This window comes from Ixodes scapularis, unplaced genomic scaffold, assembly GCF_016920785.2.
Source record: "Ixodes scapularis isolate PalLabHiFi unplaced genomic scaffold, ASM1692078v2 PGA_scaffold0__279_contigs__length_252992795, whole genome shotgun sequence".
Taxonomy (NCBI): Eukaryota; Metazoa; Arthropoda; class Arachnida; order Ixodida; family Ixodidae; genus Ixodes; species Ixodes scapularis.
In genome coordinates, this window is record NW_024609835.1 from 33,487,108 (window position 1) to 33,509,407 (window position 22,300).

The 22,300-nt window shown below is 46.8% G+C and overlaps 1 protein-coding gene across 1 annotated transcript in view; it reads left to right on the forward strand.

Moving 5' to 3' along the window:
- LOC8029327 overlaps window positions 1-22,300 on the forward strand; it is a 307,144-nt gene that overhangs the window by 213,353 nt on the left and 71,491 nt on the right. The window contains exon 6 of the mRNA XM_042291907.1: window positions 20,461-20,600. Coding sequence (XP_042147841.1) covers window positions 20,461-20,600 — 140 coding nt within the window. The remainder of the gene's footprint in view (window positions 1-20,460; window positions 20,601-22,300) is intronic.

The following is a 22,300-nucleotide window of genomic DNA, read 5'->3' on the forward strand; positions in this document are numbered from 1 at the left end:
GTCTCGATGTACTCCGCTGGACCGTGAAGAAAGCGCCATGAAGGACGTGATTCCTTCACAGCAGTGAATTGGGATGGCTGGGAGCATTCGCTGCGGTGCATCGGATAGATACCATGACCTGTCATCAAACACTCTGCCAGCCTTATTTCGATAGTCTTGCGAGGTTCGATGAAAAGTGAGAATGCCATTGGTAAGGCGTAAATATATTAATCTGCTGTATTGCATTTACATGTAATGTTCTGTAAATTTACGCGATGAATGCGTTAAAATAACCTAGCACCTTTTGAACACAGTCTTTGGAGGAAAGCCCTTATGGGTCGATGAAAAGTCATACGGATCCGAAGTCTGAAATTTTAAAGTACGAATTGTTTTGTGTGATCATTGAACGACTTCTTCTTACATGAATATTTTTTTTTTTAAGCTTGGTCTGCTGGGCAAGTTGGTAATTGATATTCATACTAAAAATAGCGCAAAAAAGATGGTACAAAAAGGCGAATAAGCAGACAGGACAAGCGATGACTGGCAACTAAAGTTTATTGTACGCTTCCAACTTTGCTATCGCTGTGCACGCGCGTAATCTCATCTCCACAGACACCCGGTGCACCGCTCAATCGGTATAGCCCGCCGACCGCCTGTTCAATAAAACAGCAAAACAGCTACATCACCCCGCCGCTCGACCCGAACGAGGAAAGAAAAAAAACGCCGTGTTAATATATTTACGAGCTAGATAGTGTTAATGAAGCTGTACTCTTTGGGTCGCATATATACACTGACGCAACGCTAATGCAAACGTCTTTGGCGGCAAAAATGCATGCTTGCGACAAAGACGTTTGCATCAGCGTTGCATCGGTGTATATGCAACCTAAAGAGAACAGCTTCATTAACACCATCTAGCTTGTAAATATTAACACGGCGCGTTTTCCTTTCCTCGCTCGGGTTGTGCGGCGGGATGATGCAGCTGTTTTTCTGACTTTTTGAACAGGCGGAGGGCGGGCTATAATGATCGAAGCGTTCAATAAACTTTAGTTGCCGGTCATCGCTTGTCCTGTCTGCTTGTTCGCCTTTTTGTCCCGTCTTTTTTTTTTGCGCTATTTTTAATATAAATAGTTTTCTCATATTTGATTTATTGTGACCCTTTTGTTGCCAGGAGAGGGTGGCACAACTTTATGAACGCTGTTATGGTGCGCATCTGCAGCTGTTTTGTCTGCTTTTCATGACCTGGGCCAGCGTTGCGTACAGAAAACCAATTAAAAAGCAATATCTATCGTGTCGGAACCTTATTGCCTCTGTCCCTTCTTTATCAGAACATTATAAACATAAAATGCGTTGTTGTTCTTGGGGTAAAATGATTGCATGGATGGATGGGTGCCAGAGCTGCTTGAGACCCGTACATATAACGCATTTATGTGATGTGTTTGATTCTCGTACATATTGTAAGGCAGACAAGATGGCGTTCGTGCACATCTGCTGTTGTTAATGGTGAGTGGTAAGATGAGCGGAAAGAACAGTTTGTTTCCCATGTAGGTATTACAACAGCGCAGAAGTCGATCCACGCTCCTTTGTTGAGTCATCAAGGTTGTTTCTTCCTTTTTCCTTGTGTGCGTGCGTGTGTGTGTGTGTGTGTGTGTAACACGCGATACCTGTCGCAAACGGAAAATAGAGTAGGTGGGCCGCCAGAATACCGCTGACAGGTAATTTTGCTACCCGTTCCATTAATGGTTCATTACACTGTAGGCGTGGCTAACGTTCACGGAGCACGCAAGATCGGAGCTCAGCAATGACTGTAACTGAGGTCAATAGCAATATCTAGCCAGTTAAGCTAATAATTATATGAGTCTATCGTGTAGTTATGCTCCAGCATCTAAAGAAAAAAAAAGCGGAGGGACTTCAATAATTTATTTGTGGGAACTTAAAGTGAAAAATATGGCAAATTGTTTTTGAATTACGAAGAATACTAAGGGCGAACATTACGGATAATCGATCTCCTATACGAGTTGATACGTAATTACATTATTATTCTAATTTTATCTTTTCCTAATAATGCATGCGATATGGTTATTTTCCAGGTCATATAATTAGTTGTAATCATACCATTCAGGGCCACGTTAATTGTTCTTTAAACCACCATTATAATTATGCTTTTATTTTCCCGGAGAAAACTATGCCAAGATGCCCTGCGCAGGCATTTTGATGAGATCATTGCCGCTTAGACTCGACGGCAACAGCCAGCAACCGGCGCCTAAAAATGCTGGAGTTCCCATCAACTCAATTATTCGTGGCACAGCAATGCGTAGCTCAAGTTCTTGCTCTTCTTGCACAGGGATTGCGATGATGTCAAAACGCCGAGGCTCTTATTGACTGATTGAAACAAAGTAGTGGGTAGACCTCGAGGCAGCTGGCATTGAGGTCTACCCACTATATCCCTCCAATCATAGCCAATCAGAGCTCGGCGGTGTAATGACGTCACCGTAACTCATTCGAAAGAAGCAGACGACTTGCTCTCCACATTGAGTCTTAAACTAAACAATTTAGAAGAAACCAAAATATTAAAATCAACATGTCTATGGTATGACATGATAACGTACAATCAATGAATGAGCTTCCTACAATGCGTTATTTATAGACTCGATGCACGACCGATACGGCCTATGGTCACTGAGGCCTTCAGAAACGCGGGTGTGTGAAACTAATGCCGCGATCTCCTCGACTGCGGAGAGATAGAAAGATTTTCAGGGATCACCACATCGCGCCTTTCTTAAGATCACTAAACTCTTTTTTTTTTTTTTGTAGAGTAACGGAAGGCATTAAATTATTTTATATTTATAAATAACACCGGCACTCACATGCACCCAGCCACTCAAGGACGCCGCAGACACGTAGAGGCAAGGGATTAAGACAAATTGTTTTACACCAATCTGCACTCAGAAGAATGTGGCAGAAGTTCCGCCTTCAGTCGCGCTTCGACTGGGCGTGCTTGTGAGACAAATGAGACCTTGAAATCTCCAAATTAGAGAGCTCGCGCAGGAGACAGAACTTTGGAGCATTTCTAAATGGAACATAAATATAGGAACTCTGGGGTACACAAAGAGAGAGAGAGAGAGTGGAGCATAAACTACTCTACCCGTGCATATTTCGCACAGAGATAAAGGAACGCATACTAAAGCAGCACATCCACTCGAGCACTTTTATCCATCGACAGGCGCACGCTTACGCAGGCACACGCACGTGCGCACGAATGTACGCACGCGCACACGCGCGCACACAAGCACACGCACATGCACACAAATAGACGCTCACACACGCAGGCAAGCACTCAACCACGAACGCACACGCACACATGCATACACACAGTGTACCTCTGTCGCAGCCTCTGCGTGCCGGCGCCTTCGAAAAACTTTTCGCCACCGGCCATGTGGCTCAACTCTTGCACGCCACTGTTCTCGTCAAAAATTCCAAGTTTGTCTTTTTTTTTTTCGTGAAATTAAAAATAACTTTAAACACGCCATATGACGGGCATCGCGGCGCGTCTCTAGGTATATGAAACAACTCGCTTCTCCCCGCAACTTACTGATTAATAACTCGAGTTGCTTATCGCCGCGGTATCTCTCTAGCCCGCTTTGAGGACCCTTTGAAAGAAACAAGCGTAGATCGAAACACAGGGACCCGTATGGAAAACGTCTACCGCTATCTGAATTCCTGTCGCCGATCGCCGATAACCTGGACCGAGAGCTGACGTTGTATGTTTGTAGAGAGCATGAATATCTTATGGAACTTTCTCTCGCTTACGTATTGAGGCTCGCTTTTACTGCCCATTTTGAATCCTGCTTTTCATCTTGGCCTGACAACAGGACTCGTCACTCTATCGAACGGCTCGAGATTAAGGGGGTATGGTAGGGCAAACCACCAAAACAAATCGAAGTTTCAATCCTGACGCTGAAACATCGACCGCACAACGAAAAACAAACCCCCGGAAGCGCGGCCTTGAGCGCCCGCTCTAAGCGGTTTAAAAGTCGCGCCTAGAGTTCCTGTATAGGCTCCCTACGGGAGCCAGAGTGGCGCGTTCATGCATGGCATGTGGATACAGCTGCTCACGTGACTGAATTCGGCGAATAGCAGCGCCGTGCGTTCGAGGCGCGCGGCGCGCTAAAAATCCGGGGGACGTACGCCGGGGCGCGTGCAACGTCTACTTTGCTGCACGACACTTGATACGGCTCCTCACGTGATCGGATCTCGGCGAATGGCGGCGAGGGCGGCACGCGGCACGTGGAATCAAACATGCAACTCTGGCTCCCGTATGGCGCATTCACACTGGAAGCGGATCCGCGTTCGCGAAGCGGTTGCGGATGCGGTCTGCGAGCGACCCCGTTCAGACACACCAAGAGGCGGTTGGCGATTTCTCGGCGATCACGCGTGATCTTTCGAGACTTGCGTTTGGCAACCCTGTTTTACAATCCAAAATCCGCTTTAATCCACGATGCAAATCCGAACTTTTGCTGTTTTGCCACTCTGAAGATTTTTCCTTTATTTATTATTATTATTATTATTATTCCTTTATTATTCTTTTTTAAATACACAATCGTTGCTTGGACCCATAGCCGTGGAGGCTAGTCGCGGGTCCAACATTAGAAATAACCTTTACAATGCGGCAGGCAAACAAAACAAATGTACGCACACATCAAAGTATTCACAAAACAACATACATACTAATTGAAAAAATATATAGGGCATGATATTGAACTTATTCATTGGCTCGCAATTTAATTAAATACTTCTTTAAGGATGGCAATATATTGGGTTTACATTTGATGTCGGTAGGGATATCATTCCATACCAGGGCACCGTTGAATTCAATAAGCCTTTCTCCATAACCATTTCGACAAGATGGCAAATTAAACAGATTACTTGTTGCAGCTCTCGTATTCCGTAATGGTAATTTAAATATCTGTAATGGGAGTGGGTCGTTAGTTTTTATTATTTTAAAGACTGTTTCAGCTATTTTTAAGTTGTATAGGAGGTCTAGTGGCAGCACACCAACTGATCGAAATAGAGGACCACTTGGTTCGGTATATCTAGAATAAGTAATGAGTCTCATAGCCCTTTTCTGCAATCGACTGAGTGGCTCTAAATACGTGGTGTATGTTCCGCCCCAAGACTCTATACAGTAATTCAAGTGACTATGTACAAATGCAAAGTATAGAATGCGCAGTATAGACGAATTAAAAAACTCCCGAGCCTTTAGTAGTGTGTAGCATCCGCGAGCAAGTTTTGTGCTTATGTTTTTAATTTGATTCTTCCAATGCATATCGGTTTCAAACAAGACACCCAAATATTTGTAACAGGAAACATGCAGCAACTGCACGTTATCTAAGTATATAGCTAGTTCTTCAGAATTTGTTTGCCTTCTCCTAGAGTGAAACACAGTGTACTTAGTTTTTTTTATGTTAAGTGTGAGTTGGTTACTAGTGAACCACGTTAAGACCCTTGTTAATTCTTCATTTATTTTACCTTGTAGTTCACTTATTGTGTCCCCGACAAAAACTAATGCCGTATCGTCTGCATACATGAGTGCTTCAGACTGACATAAAACAGAAGGAAAATCATTGACGTAGAGAGAAAAAAGAATGGGCCCCAAAACAGAGCCTTGTGGTACCCCTGTAAGCACTGTTTGTGGTGTAGAGATAAAATTATTAATCGTTACACATTGTGTTCGTTTAGAAAGATAACTTTGAAATAACTCTAATATCTTTCCCCTAAAACCGTACTCATGAAGCTTGTTCAATAGTATTTTGTGATTAACGGTATCGAAAGCCTTACTTATATCCAAATAAACAACCACAGCAATTTTTTTTTCATGAAGAGCCTTATTAAGAAGCTGAGTTAACACGAGTACAGCGGAAGAGGTAGATCTGTTCGGCCTAAATCCGTGCTGACTAGGGCAGAGAATATTGTACTTACTTATAAATTCCTGAATGTGTTTACAAATTATTTTTTCAAACATTGTATTAATTACACTTAATACTGATATTGGTCGATAACTAGACGGCTCGGAAGTATCTCCCTCTTTAAAAATGGGCACAACCCTTGCTATTTTGAGCTCATCGGGATATATTGCGCTTTCCAATGAATGATTAAACAAGTGTAGAAAATGAACGCCTAAGATGTCTATATTATCTTTTATTAATTTTACTGGAACGGTATCGAGCCCGGCCGATTTGTTTACTCGAAGACTTTTAATTGTAGACGTAATTTCAGCCATCTCAATTTCCTGTATGACAAAGGTATTAACAACCGAAGCCGTTAACCTCGTGGAAACTATCACATGTGGCAACTGTGCTGCGAGGAGAGGACCTATGTTCGTAAAATAGTCATTAAAATTGTCTACCATTTCCTGGTTGGCTAGTTCGGGTTGCACACGTCGATCGGAGCGAAGGCCGAGTGCGTGATTAACTATATCCCAAATCTTTTGTGCATTCCCGTCGGCTTGTTCGATAAGAGAGGAGTAATATTGCCGTTTCCTTTTCCGCATAAGAGAAACAGATGCGTTCCTTAATCGCTTAAATTGTCCTAGATAATATTTGTTGCTTTTGTTTTGTTTCCATTTACGATACCAGCTGTCTTTCTCTTTCAGTACGCCTAAAATTTGACTCGTCATCCAAGGGCAGACCGGCTCTCCATATCTGCTGTTTGTCCTACTTTCAGCGCTCTGAATTGCTGCGTTTTTAAGAGTATGAACAAAGTTTTCATATTCATTGTTGATGTCATGATTATACAAAGCATAAAAATTTGTTTGTTCTAATATACTTCGAAGTAGGACATAGTTTACTTTGGTGCGTATTTTAGGACAAAGATTCGCATTTACAGACGACTGGTTTTGCAAAACAACAAAAATAGGCAGATGGTCCGCTATTGGATCAGAGTAAACTCCGGCACACACACCGCTATCGATGTTACAAAGCGCGTGATCGATCAACGTACTCGAAGTACTGGTAATACGAGTGGGTTCACATATAATATTGTGTAAGCTAAAGGATTCGAGAAGTAGAGTATAATCATTGTGCGTATCCCATGCCAAGTCAATATTAAAATCTCCAAGTATTACAATGCGGCCGGTATGCTTATGAGTTATTTGTACAAGAACCGATTCGAATTTGTCTAAGAAAGGTGTCATTGCGGTGCTTGGAGGACGGTACACTACTCCAATTATTAGGCCACAAGGAAGTTTAATAAAAAGTGCTTCAATATGTTCATCACTGATAGAGGCAGTATGTACGTTCGCTCGCATCACGAGTTCAGGCAGCGAAAAAAGAAGCATGGACCCGCCAAACTCGCCTGTGATTCCCTCGACTTTGCCCACAAGCAAAGCCCAGCTAGGCGCGCCTTGCTGACTCAGAACAGGATGCCCCCAACCTTTTCTTCGAAGTGGACCGTTCCCGCACGAATAGCTGACCTTGTTTTCGGGATAGAGGGCCAGTTTTCCCCCCTCGTTGTTCGCTCTTATCATTTTTGAAGTTGTGACTGAGCGGTGGGGTGGACCGTGCTGCGGGGAATGTGTTCGGTGCTAGCCGGTCGTGGCTTCGTTGGTGGCGGACTCTCCTCTCGTCACTCGCACACTCTAAAAAAAAAGGGAGGAGAAAGGTAGCAACAGCGACTGTTCCTCCTTGTTGCGGACAAGTTACCCAGAGAAGGGAGGAACGGCAGTTCAGACGAAAGGAGGAGGGCAAGTTCCTCCTTGTTCTGTTGGCGCAGGGGTAATACATCGCGCTACTGACCAAGTAGTCAAAGGTTCGATCCCCAGAGGAGCGGGGTTTTTTTTGTTTTCGTAAATTATTATTATTTTTTTTTTTTTTATTTACCAAAACACGCATAAACAAACCCAGACAGATGAAAGGAAAATTAAAGTCCTTATTATTCACCGAGACGTTTTCCTCCTCCGGGCAGACCGGAGAAAGCTTTCGCCCTCCCGACTCGTCTTCTTTCGGTTTCGTTTTTCGAGCACATCGCGCACGTTGTTTAATAAATTAATGTTGGGTTCATTGAGCCTCAGCGGCAGCGAAGGCTGCCTGTAATTCCGTCTTCTAGTCCAAACGTGCAGAACATTTCGGTTGCATTGACGTTTTTACCACTAATTTTATCAAACGAGCTAACGAAGCCGCTAGAAACAGCGAAGTTCCGGAGCAGTGCCAGCAGCGCTACATACACTGGGTAAGACGGCCGTCTCCAATTTGCGGGACACAAGCGGAACTACAGCAGCGAAACCACGAGGAACTGTGTCGACGTTTTCGACGTTATGGAAATCGCGGGAACTGCGTCCAAGGCAGGCAGGTTTTCCTGCCGGCTGGCTGGGTGCCTTCCGTGCTGAGTTCGGTTCTGTTGTCCCGTGCCGAGTGCCAACCGGCGTTCAACGTGATTCTGTAATTCTGTGTGTCAGCAACATCGTGATGGCAGTGTTGTGGGTTGTGAACGGAAGACTGGAATTATCGCCGATGTGACCGTGTGTTCGCGTATCAGTGGTGTAACAACAAGATGAGATGAAGTAAACTGTCGGGCATTGATGCCGCTGGTCGGGCCGTGATCGGAGGGGGCAGGGTGTCGCAGGTTGACATTCCGCTTTACATTAAAGAGTTTAAAACCACTTGAGGGATTAGGTGCAGTCGATCGACGTGTGGATAGTCATGTTGGAACGCTGGTCTGAACGGTAAGCTCCTATCGCACAGTGGCCAATGTGACTGTCGGCCCCCGAGAGCGATTGCGCTCTGGGGAAAAGACTGAACACTACGAAAGTATGACGGAAAGTACGTATATTTACAATGGAAGTTTAGCATAAAAAAAAAACAGGTAAAATCGAAACAAAACAAAAAAACGCTATCCTTTATTTTACTGTTTAAATATATAACGGTTCCTGTAGAAACTGCCCTCTTAGTGGCGCGCTGGTATGAGCGCTAGAAGTTTTCAATCTCGCAACGGCGTAGCTCCGTACACTTAACAGTTGTCGCAAGTCGCGGCTTTGACTGCATTCAAGCTGATCGAAAAGCGATTTCTCTGCCCGTGAAGCATCACTTCCAGCTGAGTGAATATCCGCTGTACAAAGATTAATTCAAGACGGCAATTGCAGCCGTGCGCGAACAGCACAAATAGAAAAACAAACATTACAATATAAATACTGGCTACGAAGGCCATGCGGGAAAACAAACTCATGGCTTGGAACCACATTGGAGCGGCTCGATTTATTGGCTTTCAGATAATTATGGCATGATCGAGCGTTTTCTTTTTAATAAGAGATTCATCCCCTGAGCTATTAAAAATAGCCTCAGATGTATGACATTGCTGGAAAAAAATGAACATGTTCGGAATACTTTTTAGTGCTTAGGGAGTCACCGAAAAATTCTGTACGTTCAAAACGACCAGTATAAAAGACGGAAATGCGGGTCTCGGGAGTAGTGATCGGGGTAGTGTGCTGTTGTATTGATGTTTGTATGTGCGATACCTGTGTATGCGTTCAATGTATGTTCACCTGATGCTTGTAGTGTGCGCAACGTGTCAACATGTGTTAGATTCCCGAAGAAAAGGAAACGCAATTGTGGCGTAAGGAAATAAAAATATTTTTTTGTAAAACATGAATTGGGCGGTACCTAGCGCCACCTAGCCTAGCTACGTGCGATTACTCTGCTTGATCCTGCCATCTAGTGGCAAGCGATTTAACATCCTTTTACGCTACGCGGCTACGCCATAATTTCGTGTTGCCGTGCCGAGGTAAGCCAAGAGGTTGCTTCGGATTTGGTTTTTTTTGAGAGCGGCTTTTGGTTTTGCGGGCGAATGATTTTCACTCGTCCGTGATGTGCGGTTGACGTAACGGTTGACGAAGGAATTGTGGCTCGAGGAATAGCAAAGGTAAGACATAAAGTGCGCGAACTGGGTGCCGGTTGTCTCCGTTGAACATCGCAGTGCTGACGATGAGAAGACTGAGTGACTGCATGCTTTCGAAACGTAAGTTTCTTTACTTGCAGGGGTAAAGAAACTTCGGAAATAAATACAGTTCGCGGAAAGCTCGTGTTACGTTTTTATTTCCTGCTCCTCTCGCTTCGTGCAATAGACTTAGTTTTCTCGTTAAGCCTTATCGAGCTCGATTTGCTCGATTCGTGGCCGCCATAATGAGATGCAGTCGACGGAGGAACTTTTCCTCCCTGCTTAAGGGACGAAAGTTTCTCCCTTTCTGAAGGAACATATGTGTCAAGAGCGTTCCTCCCTTTAGGGAGGACTATACTGACCCTTTTTTCTAAGAGTGCACGCCGATCGAGTCTACTGTTTGTTTGACATTAAGCTCAAATAAACGCCGTATGGATTACCTCTGCATCGTCTGGTACGCACACTTTATTCCTTGGTTAGGTTCCCTTTCTTTATTTTGTTAGTAGGAAACCTTACAGGTCGAGCTAGCGCAGGTACCCTGCCCGCTCCGCGGTAGTACGTTGGCTACGCAATCAAGCTCACGACGTCTCTATCGGCCTTCGTGGTGGTCACGCACGGTGTCAAAAGCTTTCAATAATTCACGCGACTATCTTAGTGGATAAAAAAAAAAAAACTGACGTTGCGGTCGATCAGGGGTGGGTTCCGACGTTCTACGGGCAGAGACTAACAAGGCAGCGTAGCGAGCTTGGGCTCTGGCACCCGGAATAATAAACAAACTCTTACCCGAACCAAATCACCGCTGCGAAGCCCGTTAAAATTGCGACTCAATTCTTTTCGCGGCGAATCCAAGTGACAGACGTGAACATCACGTTTCTCTGTTGATTTGTCGAAAGCTAGGACTACAGTGCTAGAACTACAGCGCTTGGACGCCTCACCAGCGAAGGGTGCCATCTTGTTTCGCAAGTCACTGACGTCACGTCAGCGTCGCGTTGTGATTGGTTGCCGCTTTGCGGTTCGTGAAAGCGGTTGGGAGAAATCGGTCCCGCAGCGGTTAGCAAAAACGCGCTCCAACCGCTCGATCCTAGCCGCTTTGCGGTTGAGAACGCGCGGATCCGCTTCGCGTTTGCGGATCCGCTTCCAATGTGAACGCGCCAGTAGGGAGCTGGAAGTATTCACTGGACGCCTTATTTGAGAGCGATGTTTAGAGCACATGCTCAGAACGAGCTCACATTAATCAAGCAATGGTGAGGGTGCAGGCTAGCTGGTGTAAATTGAGTTGTAACCCGAGACTGGGGATACGGTTTTGTCCCTTGTCCGTATCCCCAGTCTCGGGTTACAACTATGCTCACATTAATCGCCTGCTAAGACCGGCAACATTGATGGTGCTAAATGCACGCTCCAAAAGGACTGCGGAAGCTCGCCGTCAGCACGCGCTCAGCAGCTGCGCACACGGATATGGCCACCAGTGAATACTCTCTGTACAGGAACTCTAGTCGCGCCAAGTGTGCCACACCCCCTGGCGTTTAAAAATGGCGGACGGAGACCGGAGGCCGGTTTGTTTATCTTTGTCTTTCGCTGTTTTATTAATTTATGTGCCTTTTTTTTCTTATTATTATGTGTGTGTGACTAGTAAATGATGTGTACTGAAATATAATTTATTGTTGAAAGAGTTTATTTCTTCGGAAATGTGCCGCTAGTGAAGCCCTTGTAGCTTGTTCCATCTTTTTTTTTTTTGTTGTTGTTATTGCCCCTAACATTTTTGTTGTGATCACCTAAGGGCTTTCAGTCGCCTCTGTTTCGCGTTTCAAGTGTATTACTTGCCCAGAAGATGCCACGATCGTCCAGCAAATGGACCAGAAAGAGAGCTCTAAGATAGGTAATCGGTTTACTTGCAGGAAAAGCAGTGAGAAACTGGCACGGCGAAGCGCGAGCTTTACGAAACTTGGTGGGAGCATCGGTGGTGAATCCTTCGATGCAGACGGGACGAGTTCGACTGGCTTCCATCTAATCAACTTCGATCTTCTCCGCAGCTTCTTGCAAGATGTTGCTGAGTGTAAAAAGTGCAACAGCAGGCGAAGTGGTTTGGCATCCTGCATAAATGTCACCTGCAGCGAGTGCGATGCTCTCAGTGTGCTCGAGACATCCATGCGTACTGCGGTCAATGTCTTTGAAATAAGTCGAAGAGCGTCCAGTCTGCGCCTGCTGCACGAAACGAGTGCGGGACAACCAAGCCGCGCTCTTATGCGACTCTTGCGAAGGCTGGTTTCACCGCGGCTGCGTCCACTTATCCTTGAGTGAACACCGTCGGCTGGGCTCTTCCAGCGACCAGTGGCTCTGCTTGGTTTGCTCACTGCCGCAGTACGCTGACGACATCTTTGAAGTTTCTACACCCACCCGTCCAAAAAAAACGGTATACCCTGGAGAAAGTTCGCCCGACACATCCCTGAGCCGCAAGACAACGGGCATTAGTAAGACAGCAACATTCTGGTACAACAACTGCCGGAGTGTAAAAAACAAGATCCCGGACCTTCAAACGCTGGCGTCCTCGCTTCCACACTGCTCCACCATTCTGCTATCCGAGACGTGGCTCGATGCGAGTGTCGCCGACAGCGAGCTACTTCCTCTCGACGCTTACACGGTGTTCCGCAGGGACAGGGGTGGGAGAGGTGGCGGAGTTCTCATGGCGATCCCGTCGAGTTTCCGCGTCAATCGCCGGTGCGACCTTGAGCATAAGGACCTTGAGGCACTCTTTGTTGAGTTCTTGCTTCCCCGTGGAACCATCCTCGTGAGTTGCGTTTACTGCCCGCCCTCTTCACGTGAAAAAGCCTACAGACTTCTCGACAGTTCCCTGGAGGCTGCTGCTTCAAAGCCTTACGTGAACACGCTTATCTTCGGCGACTTCAACTGCCACGTAGACTGGTGCTCCCACGAGGTTCCTGTCCCTCGTGGCAACACAGACGATGTATTCCTCGAGACCACGACTGCTGCGGGCCTGGTCCAGGTGTGTCAGCAGCCGTCGTATACGTTGTATAAAAATTTTGATTCGTCGTATACGTCCCGCGAGGGTGTACCGAGGTTTCTCGAGTTCATCTTCACGTCCGACGCAACACGCATAGAGCTTGTGGAAACTTCCGAAGGCCTCCACGGCAGCGACCATCTGGCCGTGGAGCTACGTTATGCAGTCTCCCTGCCCCGTACTGGGCATCACGCTCTTAGGTTGTGGAGGTTCCGGCAGCTGGACTTCGGGCACATGGCTCAGCTGGCCCACCTGACGTTATGGTGCATGACCACCACCGGTTCAGACTGGTCATCGAATTACGATCTCTGGTGTGATTTCATGTTCGCAATCCAGAAGGAGTGTGTGCCCTGCTCCACACACTCATCGAAACGAAAACGCCTGCCATGGATCACACCCGACATCATAAAGGCAGCGCGAACCAAGCGGATATTGTTTCGGAGGGCACGCCAATCTCATTGCCCAGCCGCCCTACGATTGGCAAAGGAGCACCAGCGGACGCTGAAGGCTGCTATCTACGTCTCCCACCAGCAGTATGTTCGCGACATTGCAGAAAGAGCCAAGACCGATCCAAAGGTCTTCTGGACCTTCATTAGCCAACTGCGTTCTACGTCACAGCGACCGAGTTTTACAATCAGTGGTCGCGCAGCTAACTCCCCACAAGAAATAGCCAACCTCTTTGCTGACCATTTTGCTTCTATTAACAACAACAGTCCGCCTCCGAGTTCCTCGGGATTCACAGTACCAAATGTATGTCAACCGGAACTATCTGCACCACAACCCCTGCCTGCGTATGCAGATGGCGTCGACCAGAACTTTCCAGGGTGCTGTTTTCAGAGAAAACATTGCAGGAGGCACTCGCCAAAATCAAGAACTCTTGCAGTCCTGGGCCAGATGGGGTCGCTCCCATTTGGTTTAAGCTGTTCTGCTCGCATGTTCTTCCAACCACATCCAAGTTACTTCAGGGTCTACTATACAGTGGGGTCGTCCCAGAAGCGTGGCAAGAAGCGCGTGTCACTCCCCTCCACAAGAGAAAGGGGAAGCCAGTGGACGAGCCAAGGCACTACCGTCCGGTTTCAATCACCTCAATTGTTTGCCGGACATTTGAGAAGGTTGTTAACGCCCAACTTCTAAGCTACCTTGAAGAATCAAAATACCTCTCGGACAGTCAACACGGCTTTCGTAAGGGCCGCAGTTGTGAAACCACCCTCTCAACCATAACACATTTTATTAGCGACAATATGGACAACCAAGGCACTTCGGACGTAATACAACTCGACCTTAGCAACGCATTCGACACCCTGAACATTCAACTCCTGCTGGAGAAGCTCGCCCATGCTGGGGTACAGGGCTCCTTATATACCTGGGTCTCTGGCTTCCTGCGTAATCGCAGTCAACGGGTTCTGTACCACGGCACACACTCTGCACGGACACCCATCTCGTCTGGTGTTCCGCAGGGTTCGGTCCTTGGTCCGACGCTGTTCCTGCTCTATGTGAACGACATACCACGCAGTGAGAAGTGTCTTTTGGTGCAGTACGCGGACGATGCGTCAATTGTGGCGTCAGTGTCATCACAATCTGACGCAGATCACCTCCAACTGTATCTTGCTGAGGTTTAGGACTGGACCACAGCGCAACACCTTCGTCTCTGTACCTCCAAGAGTGGTGTGATGAGCTTCACGAACAGTAAAAAACGCGACAAACCCTCTTACACTGCCGGAGGTGCTCCTCTTGCTATTTCGTACCACCTGACTATATCGGATGTCACCTTCTCGCGGAACTTGGACTTTTAAGCACACATTGCAACTGTTGTTGCAACTGCCCGGAGGACTTTGGGTTTTGTTTCTCGAGTGACAAAGCCGAGTGGACCGGCGGCACTGCGCACACTTTATGCTGCCCTGGTCCTACCCTCGTTAGAATACTGCTGCGCAGTGTGGTCGCCTCCTCAACAACACCTCCTCGACCGCCTAGAAAGTGTGCAGCGTCGTGCATCACGCATCATCTGTGCTCGGATCCCAGGCCATGCTGATATATCGTACCCCGCGATGTTGAAGGTGGCGTCCTCTCGACCAGAGGCGAAGAATTTCGCGGGTCCGAGTGCTGTGCCATCTGCTCGACGGGTCTCTTCCTGGCAACAAACTGTCCGCCCTCGTACGTGTCAGCAAAAGGACCGGGCAGCCTCAATCACTCCGTGGCAGGACTCTGCGACGCAGCGAATCATTGTTGCCTGCGGCTATCAGGGACTTTTTGATCATGCCATTGGCTGCCCGTAGTCCTCTGCCCAAGGAGCCTGAGGAGTCCCAGGCTCTCTGTAGAGTCTTCGCAGGACGAATGTCTTCGAGCCAGGGTTAGGCGCCGCTCACGCACTTGAGGTGGAGTGGACGGATGGGGGGTGGGGCCGGGCCTTTTTGGACCTCTTGCGACGTCTTGGGACCGGACGCACTGCTGCGGAGCTGGTCCTAGAACATCGCGGGGGCTTGGGGGCCGGTCTTGCCTCTCTCCGTCCTACTCGGTTGCTGGTGTGAACTGCGCTCTAATCTAAACTGGCGCAAACTTTCAGCTTTCTCACCCTGTATTTAGCTTCATTGTCATTATTTTATTTTCTTGTCGCATCTTATTTTAGTTTTGTGGACGTCATTTTGTGACTCTTGTGTACACGGCGGCAGGCAAGAAGCAGGCGTAAGGGTTTTAACCTCTCTGCTTCGCCTTGCACGCTGCCGTGTACGTGCCTGATCTGTGCAAAATAAATCAAATCAAATAAAAAATATCAGCGGACACAGGAAAAGTGCTTGATATCGAAGTAGAATCCACGTTGTGCCACATGTGTGCCCGCAACCTTCGCACAGATGTCAATTTGAGTGCATGTAAAATAACCGACGATGGGCCATCTGGTCGAATGGAATCGGCAGGAGCTGTAAAAATCTTTGGGCGTTCTGTTGAAAAGCACCAAATAATGTACACAACTTACATCGGTGATGGAGCAAGGAAAGACGACGGAGCAAGGAAATACGATGGAAAAAAAGGAACACTAAGAAAGGTTTCAGAGACAGTAGCAAGAAAGCCAGAAGCGAAATGTATTCTCCGGGGACATTTTGAGCACCCGTAAGCAGTATGTGAACATAAAACTTCACTTTTCTCAAATTGCATTTTTGTGCATCTTTTAAAATTCAACGTACCTTCCCTTTGAAACTATTGATCCGAATCCGATAAACTTTGCACACATGTACAGCAACCCTTCCCTCATAAATATTTTGAGCTAAAGAAAATCACTGATGACATGCATGCTAATATTAAAAAAAACAAAATCCCACCAAATTTCAAATCACACCCCCTTTGTGGCTTGGTGCATAGAGTGATTTTATTTTTTTGGACACAATTCTCCGGGGAGAATATGATATCTCTTTACTTCAGATATAATCTATGGGAATTCAGAGTAACACTGCCTAATATCATTACATTCCTCTCTGTGGCTGCTGAGAAAAGGTACATTGAATAATTCAACACACCTGAAATTTTGGGGGTGGGCCATAAAAAGGGTAAGTCAACTAACAACAAAAAATGGGTCTTATGTTGTGCCCAGTGGCATTTTTTTTCAACACATGAAGTTTGATGTCAATACATGTACCAGACTCTGAAATATTACATTAAAACTAACATGTACCATTTACCCTACCATACCCACTTAATGGATCACGCGATGATGTCACCTCTGTCCTTTCTTGTCACTTTATTTCTCAATCTTTATTTTTACCTCGTTTTTCGTTCCCCATCGGCACTGGGCGGAAACGAGTCGAGTATCGGAAGAGTTATTTTTTCCGCCGTCAATAAAGAGGAGCAAAAGGCGACACTCGAAGCCGAAAGAAGGATATCTTTCATCCGGAGCCAAGCATCGGCCGTGACGGTCTTCTGTTATTATTCATTTTCCAGACGATCGTTAGGGTCACAGTAAGGCGAACGAGTCCCGCCCTCCTTGACGTTGGACCCTCGGTCAATGAATCAAAAGAGACTGCAGCGAGATAAATTGATAGCCTGATATCCGAGATGCGATTATCATATACCAAATACTATAGAAAGAAAAAAGTGCGAAAAAAGAAGGTCGTGTAAAATTAAATAATAAAAAAAAACATTTTATTATAATACTTTGACGTGTGTGCTTGGGTGGCGCGCGTATACGCCATTTATATGCAGTGTTATGGTAATACTAATCGGAGTGAAAGTGCAGCTTATACAGTCTATGCTTTGCTAGCGGGAGCTGGTGCTGTCACTTTGAAGCATGGATTGAGCACGCGCCCGCTGAACCAGCTCTCCGCAGCGTACGGCCTTCAAAGGTATAACTTGAAACGTGGTTTTTGCTCGTGAATTTTCGCACCTGGAAAGCATGCCGCAGAGTTAAAGCTAGCGCGTCTGTGCACATGACTTGTGACATAAAGTACGTTTTTGCATAACAAACATTTTGAAAACCCCTGGCGAAATGCGAGAACCTCCGCAACTGAATAAAACACCTTTTATCTGTTCGCTCCACAATAACCCCCACGGTAACTGATGTCCTTCTGTAAACCTGCGAGATGTCATTTTATAGAGGAACCGTAAAACAAAAGAAAGATAAAAGTCGCTGAAGACTGCTTACGAGTGTACATTTATGTGGGCGTCTAATATTCTATCCGCGATATATTAGATATAAAAATTTAACATCAAAGCAGTCGAGTGTCCGCATAAAAAGAAATGATAAAAGAAAGATAATAAGCTTTTACGCCCCCATAAAGAATCACCATCCAAAACGGGCATGCTCGTCTGGAAGTTACGACGATGAGGATGAGCGTGAGAAGGGAGGCGTTTTGTTGGCGTAAACCGACTGCGAGAAGCATACATATAGACAGAGGGAGAAAGAAAGAGAGAGAGAGAGGCGGGGGGGGGGGGGGGGGGGGGGGGTCAGAGTCAGAAAAGAAAAAAGGAATTGTGTTTATACAGGACGGGAGGTGGACTCGGTAACGAAGTTCTGTTCATTACCAGCGAAACCGAAGCAATATTTGGTGCAGTATCGGGGTGTAATACCATAGGGACATCGCAGTGTGTACGTTGGAGTACGGGGTATATTGCGCTCTAGAGACTATATGTAAACAGACACATTTCTTCTTTTTTTATTACTGTTCTTTGTTAGAACATGACGTTCCTAAAGGTCTCGTGGGCATCTAACATAGCCCGTAGGATATCCCAAAAGTCTGAGCATTTATTGTGACGTCACCGCACTACGTCTGAATAGAACAAATGTGAATCGGACACGAGCCCATTCACCGTGGGTACCTATAATTGGCCCGGAAGGAGTTCAATGAGTCGAAGCTCCATAGTGGCAGTGGGAGCATAAAAGCTCCTCTTCCGTTATTAGCCGCTGCCCTAAAGCCGCGGTTACGCTGTACAATAGACAGTATTTTGAGACACTAGACAATTTTAGGGAACCGTTTTTGCACATTCGATACGGCACAATGGGCCCTCCGGTACGAACTGCGCATGCGCTGCCACAGAAGACTTCCATGTACGCAGTTCATATTGGAAGGCCCATCGTACCGTATCGGATGTCCAAGCAGGGTTCCCTAAAACTCTCTATTAGGGAGTTTTAGAGAACCGTTTTTGCACGTCCGATACGCTGCGATGGGCCCTTCAGTACCACCTGCGCATGCGGTACCACAGAAGACTCCCATGTACGCAGTTCGTATTGGAGGGCCCATTGTGCCGTATCGAATGTGCAAGCAGGGTTCCCTAAAACTTTCTATTAAGGAGTTTTAGGGAACCGTTTTTGCACGTCTGATACGGTACAATGGGCCCTCCGGTACGAACTGCGCATGCGCTGCCACAGAAGACTTCCATGTACGCAGTTCATATTGGAAGGCCCATCGTACCGTATCGGATGTCCGAGCAGGGTTCCCTAAAACTCCCTATTAGGGAGTTTTAGAGAACCGGTTTTGCACAACCGATACGCTGCGATGGGCCCTTTAGTACCACCTGCGCATGCGGTACCGCAGAAGACTCCCATGTACGCAGTTCGTATTGGAGGGCCCATTGTGCAAGCAGGGTTCCCTAAAACTTTCTATTAAGGAGTTTTAGGGAACCGTTTTTGCACGTCTGATACGGTACAATGGGCCCTCCGGTACGAACTGCGCATGCGCTGCCACAGAAGACTTCCATGTACGCAGTTCATATTGGAAGGCCCATCGTACCGTATCGGATGTCCGAGCAGGGTTCCCTAAAACTCCCTATTAGGGAGTTTTAGAGAACCGGTTTTGCACATCCGATACGCTGCGATGGGCCCTTTAGTACCACCTGCGCATGCGGTACCGCAGAAGACTCCCATGTACGCAGTTCGTATTGGAGGGCCCATTGTGCAAGCAGGGTTCCCTAAAACTTTCTATTAAGGAGTTTTAGGGAACCGTTTTTGCACGTCTGATACGGTACAATGGGCCCTCCGGTACGAACTGCGCATGCGCTGCCACAGAAGACTTCCATGTACGCAGTTCATATTGGAAGGCCCATCGTACCGTATCGGATGTCCGAGCAGGGTTCCCTAAAACTCCCTATTAGGGAGTTTTAGAGAACCGGTTTTGCACATCCGATACGCTGCGATGGGCCCTTTAGTACCACCTGCGCATGCGGTACCGCAGAAGACTCCCATGTACGCAGTTCGTATTGGAGGGCCCATTGTGCAAGCAGGGTTCCCTAAAACTTTCTATTAAGGAGTTTTAGGGAACCGTTTTTGCACGTCTGATACGGTACAATGGGCCCTCCGGTACGAACTGCGCATGCGCTGCCACAGAAGACTTCCATGTACGCAGTTCATATTGGAAGGCCCATCGTACCGTATCGGATGTCCGAGCAGGGTTCCCTAAAACTCCCTATTAGGGAGTTTTAGAGAACCGGTTTTGCACATCCGATACGCTGCGATGGGCCCTTTAGTACCACCTGCGCATGCGGTACCGCAGAAGACTCCCATGTACGCAGTTCGTATTGGAGGGCCCATTGTGCAAGCAGGGTTCCCTAAAACTTTCTATTAAGGAGTTTTAGGGAACCGTTTTTGCACGTCTGATACGGTACAATGGGCCCTCCGGTACGAACTGCGCATGCGCTGCCACAGAAGACTCGCACATGCGCAGTTCGTACCAGGAGGGCCCATCCTACCGTATCGGAAGTGCGAAAACGGTTCCCTAAAACTGTCTAGTGTCTGAGACGTGATTCTTCCTCGTAGGACGGTCCTGTCATATTGGTCATACGAAACAGTAGTGACTGTGGTTTTACACTGTACATTACTGTAGGATAGTTGACATTTCAGTGTTTATCAGTCTTTTTAGTCAGTACACCCGGTACCGAGTATTCATCACAAACCAGGTCCGGCTACTCGGTATCATTAGTCGATCTCCATAAATGCCAGCAAGGAATGAATCGTGATTGATTTTCCATCGTTGTCTGCGGTATTTCGAGGTCTCCCGTGGGCAATTAAAAACAGCCAATTGATAGCTTTTCTTTGTTTTTTTTTTTTTGTCGGTACTCTGCAGGTTTCGACAAGTACAAAGGAGGCCTGGACACCGTCCACGACTTGACCGGCACAGAGTCTGTCTACACTGCCTGGAAGAACATCGAGATCATGTTCCACGTGTCTACGATGTTGCCCCACGAAGAGCACGACCCGCAAAAGGTGCGAACATGAGTACCCTCACCCCATTCATCAACGAAGCTGTCAATAGCTTCTCGCTACCGGCCACGCGGTGGCCGTTTGGGCTAGTTCGTTTTGTTTTTAGCAAATTAAAATTAAGTTAAAAAATGCTACTTTAGCAATAAGCACCTTGCGTTTGTGAGAACGTAAGAGGAACATTGAAGTCAAATAGTATCGTTATACTTTTTTTCCGGTTGCTGGCGTGCTGTCGCCCTTTTATAACTGGAATTGTTGGAGGGGAGGAAAAATATGTGTGTGCTTCTAATTTGTGATTGTATAATTCAAACCCCCGTTGAAGTACCCGCAATTAAAGAAATCATCGTTCTGGTGAAGGTGCAATATAGATCCTTTTTTTACTTCGCGTCTTTTAGATTGCCACTTTTATATGCCCTTCGTTTATATCAACAGTGAACCCTTACTTTTTCGAAACTGTGTTAGATACTGTTCTAGAGCGCAGGTCTCAGGCACCCGTTTCCGTGTTTCGCGGCGTCGGTGTCGGCGGTGCCGTCGGCGTCGCCGTCGGCGTCGGCGTAAGCTCGCCAAATTAGGGGGAACAGTGACGTCCCGTGACCTATGCGCCAATTCAGTTTCCCTGCTAAATTTAGCGGGGATAATTACGGCACATGACTTGGTGTCAAGTCACCTTTGAACAAATTCAGTTTCTCCACAGGATTTAGTGGGAAAATTTACGTAACGTGGCCTCAAGAGCAATTCAATTCCCCGCTAAATAGAGCGGTAAAAGTGACATCACGTGACCTCAACACCAATTCAGTTTCACGCTAAATTTAGCGGGTAAAATGGCGTCATATGACTTGGTGCACGTCACCTATGAAACAATTCAGTTTCTGCGTTAAATTTAGCGGAAAAATTGAGGTCACGTGGCGTCAATTTTTCATCTAAATTTAGTGGGGAGCCCGGAGGGGAGGGGAGGCTGAGAACAAGTAGGAGGGGAGGGTACGAAGGAGGAGAAAAGGAGGGGAGGGTGTGGAGGAGAAGGAGGAAAGGAAGGGGAGGAGTGAAGAGGGGGAGGAGGATGGAAGGTGGAGGAGGGGAGGACGAGGAGGAATGGGGGAGGTGGACGAGGAACAGAGGAGGAGGAGAGGAGGCGAGGGTATGGAGGAGGAGGAGGGGCATTCTCTTCCCTCCTCCTCCTTAAGAGCTGCGCTCTAATTTCGCGTTACGGAGGTTTATAAACGTTTCATTTTTTAACCCGTCCTTATGGCCATCACATACTGACAGAAAGACTCGAGGTTCGACCTCATCGACCCTAATTAATTTCTTTCATATTTAGTTAGATTGGGCACATGCGGTCGTTTCGATGCCGTGAACTCTCTCACTTTATCGAATATTGGTTTGCGAGAATTAAACTTACGCAGTGTTTTCGAATAGGATCTTGACACTGACACAGCAAATGTACAGCATTTAAACTAGCGCTTCTAAGGCTCTTTAAACAGCTCGCCAAAATCGGTTTCTAAACGAACCTCGCTGCAATTTAATACAACGGCAAAAGCAGATGGTGGACGTTTACAGTAGAAAAAAAAAATCAAGGATGGAGCTTATTTTTTTTTTCAAAACAAGAATAACAAAAACCTGCTCTGGGCAACCTACGCCGCCACTTCACAGACGATCGATGCACGCGTTGAGAGAAGTGCTGCCCACAGATGCCGCACGCCGCGTCGAGA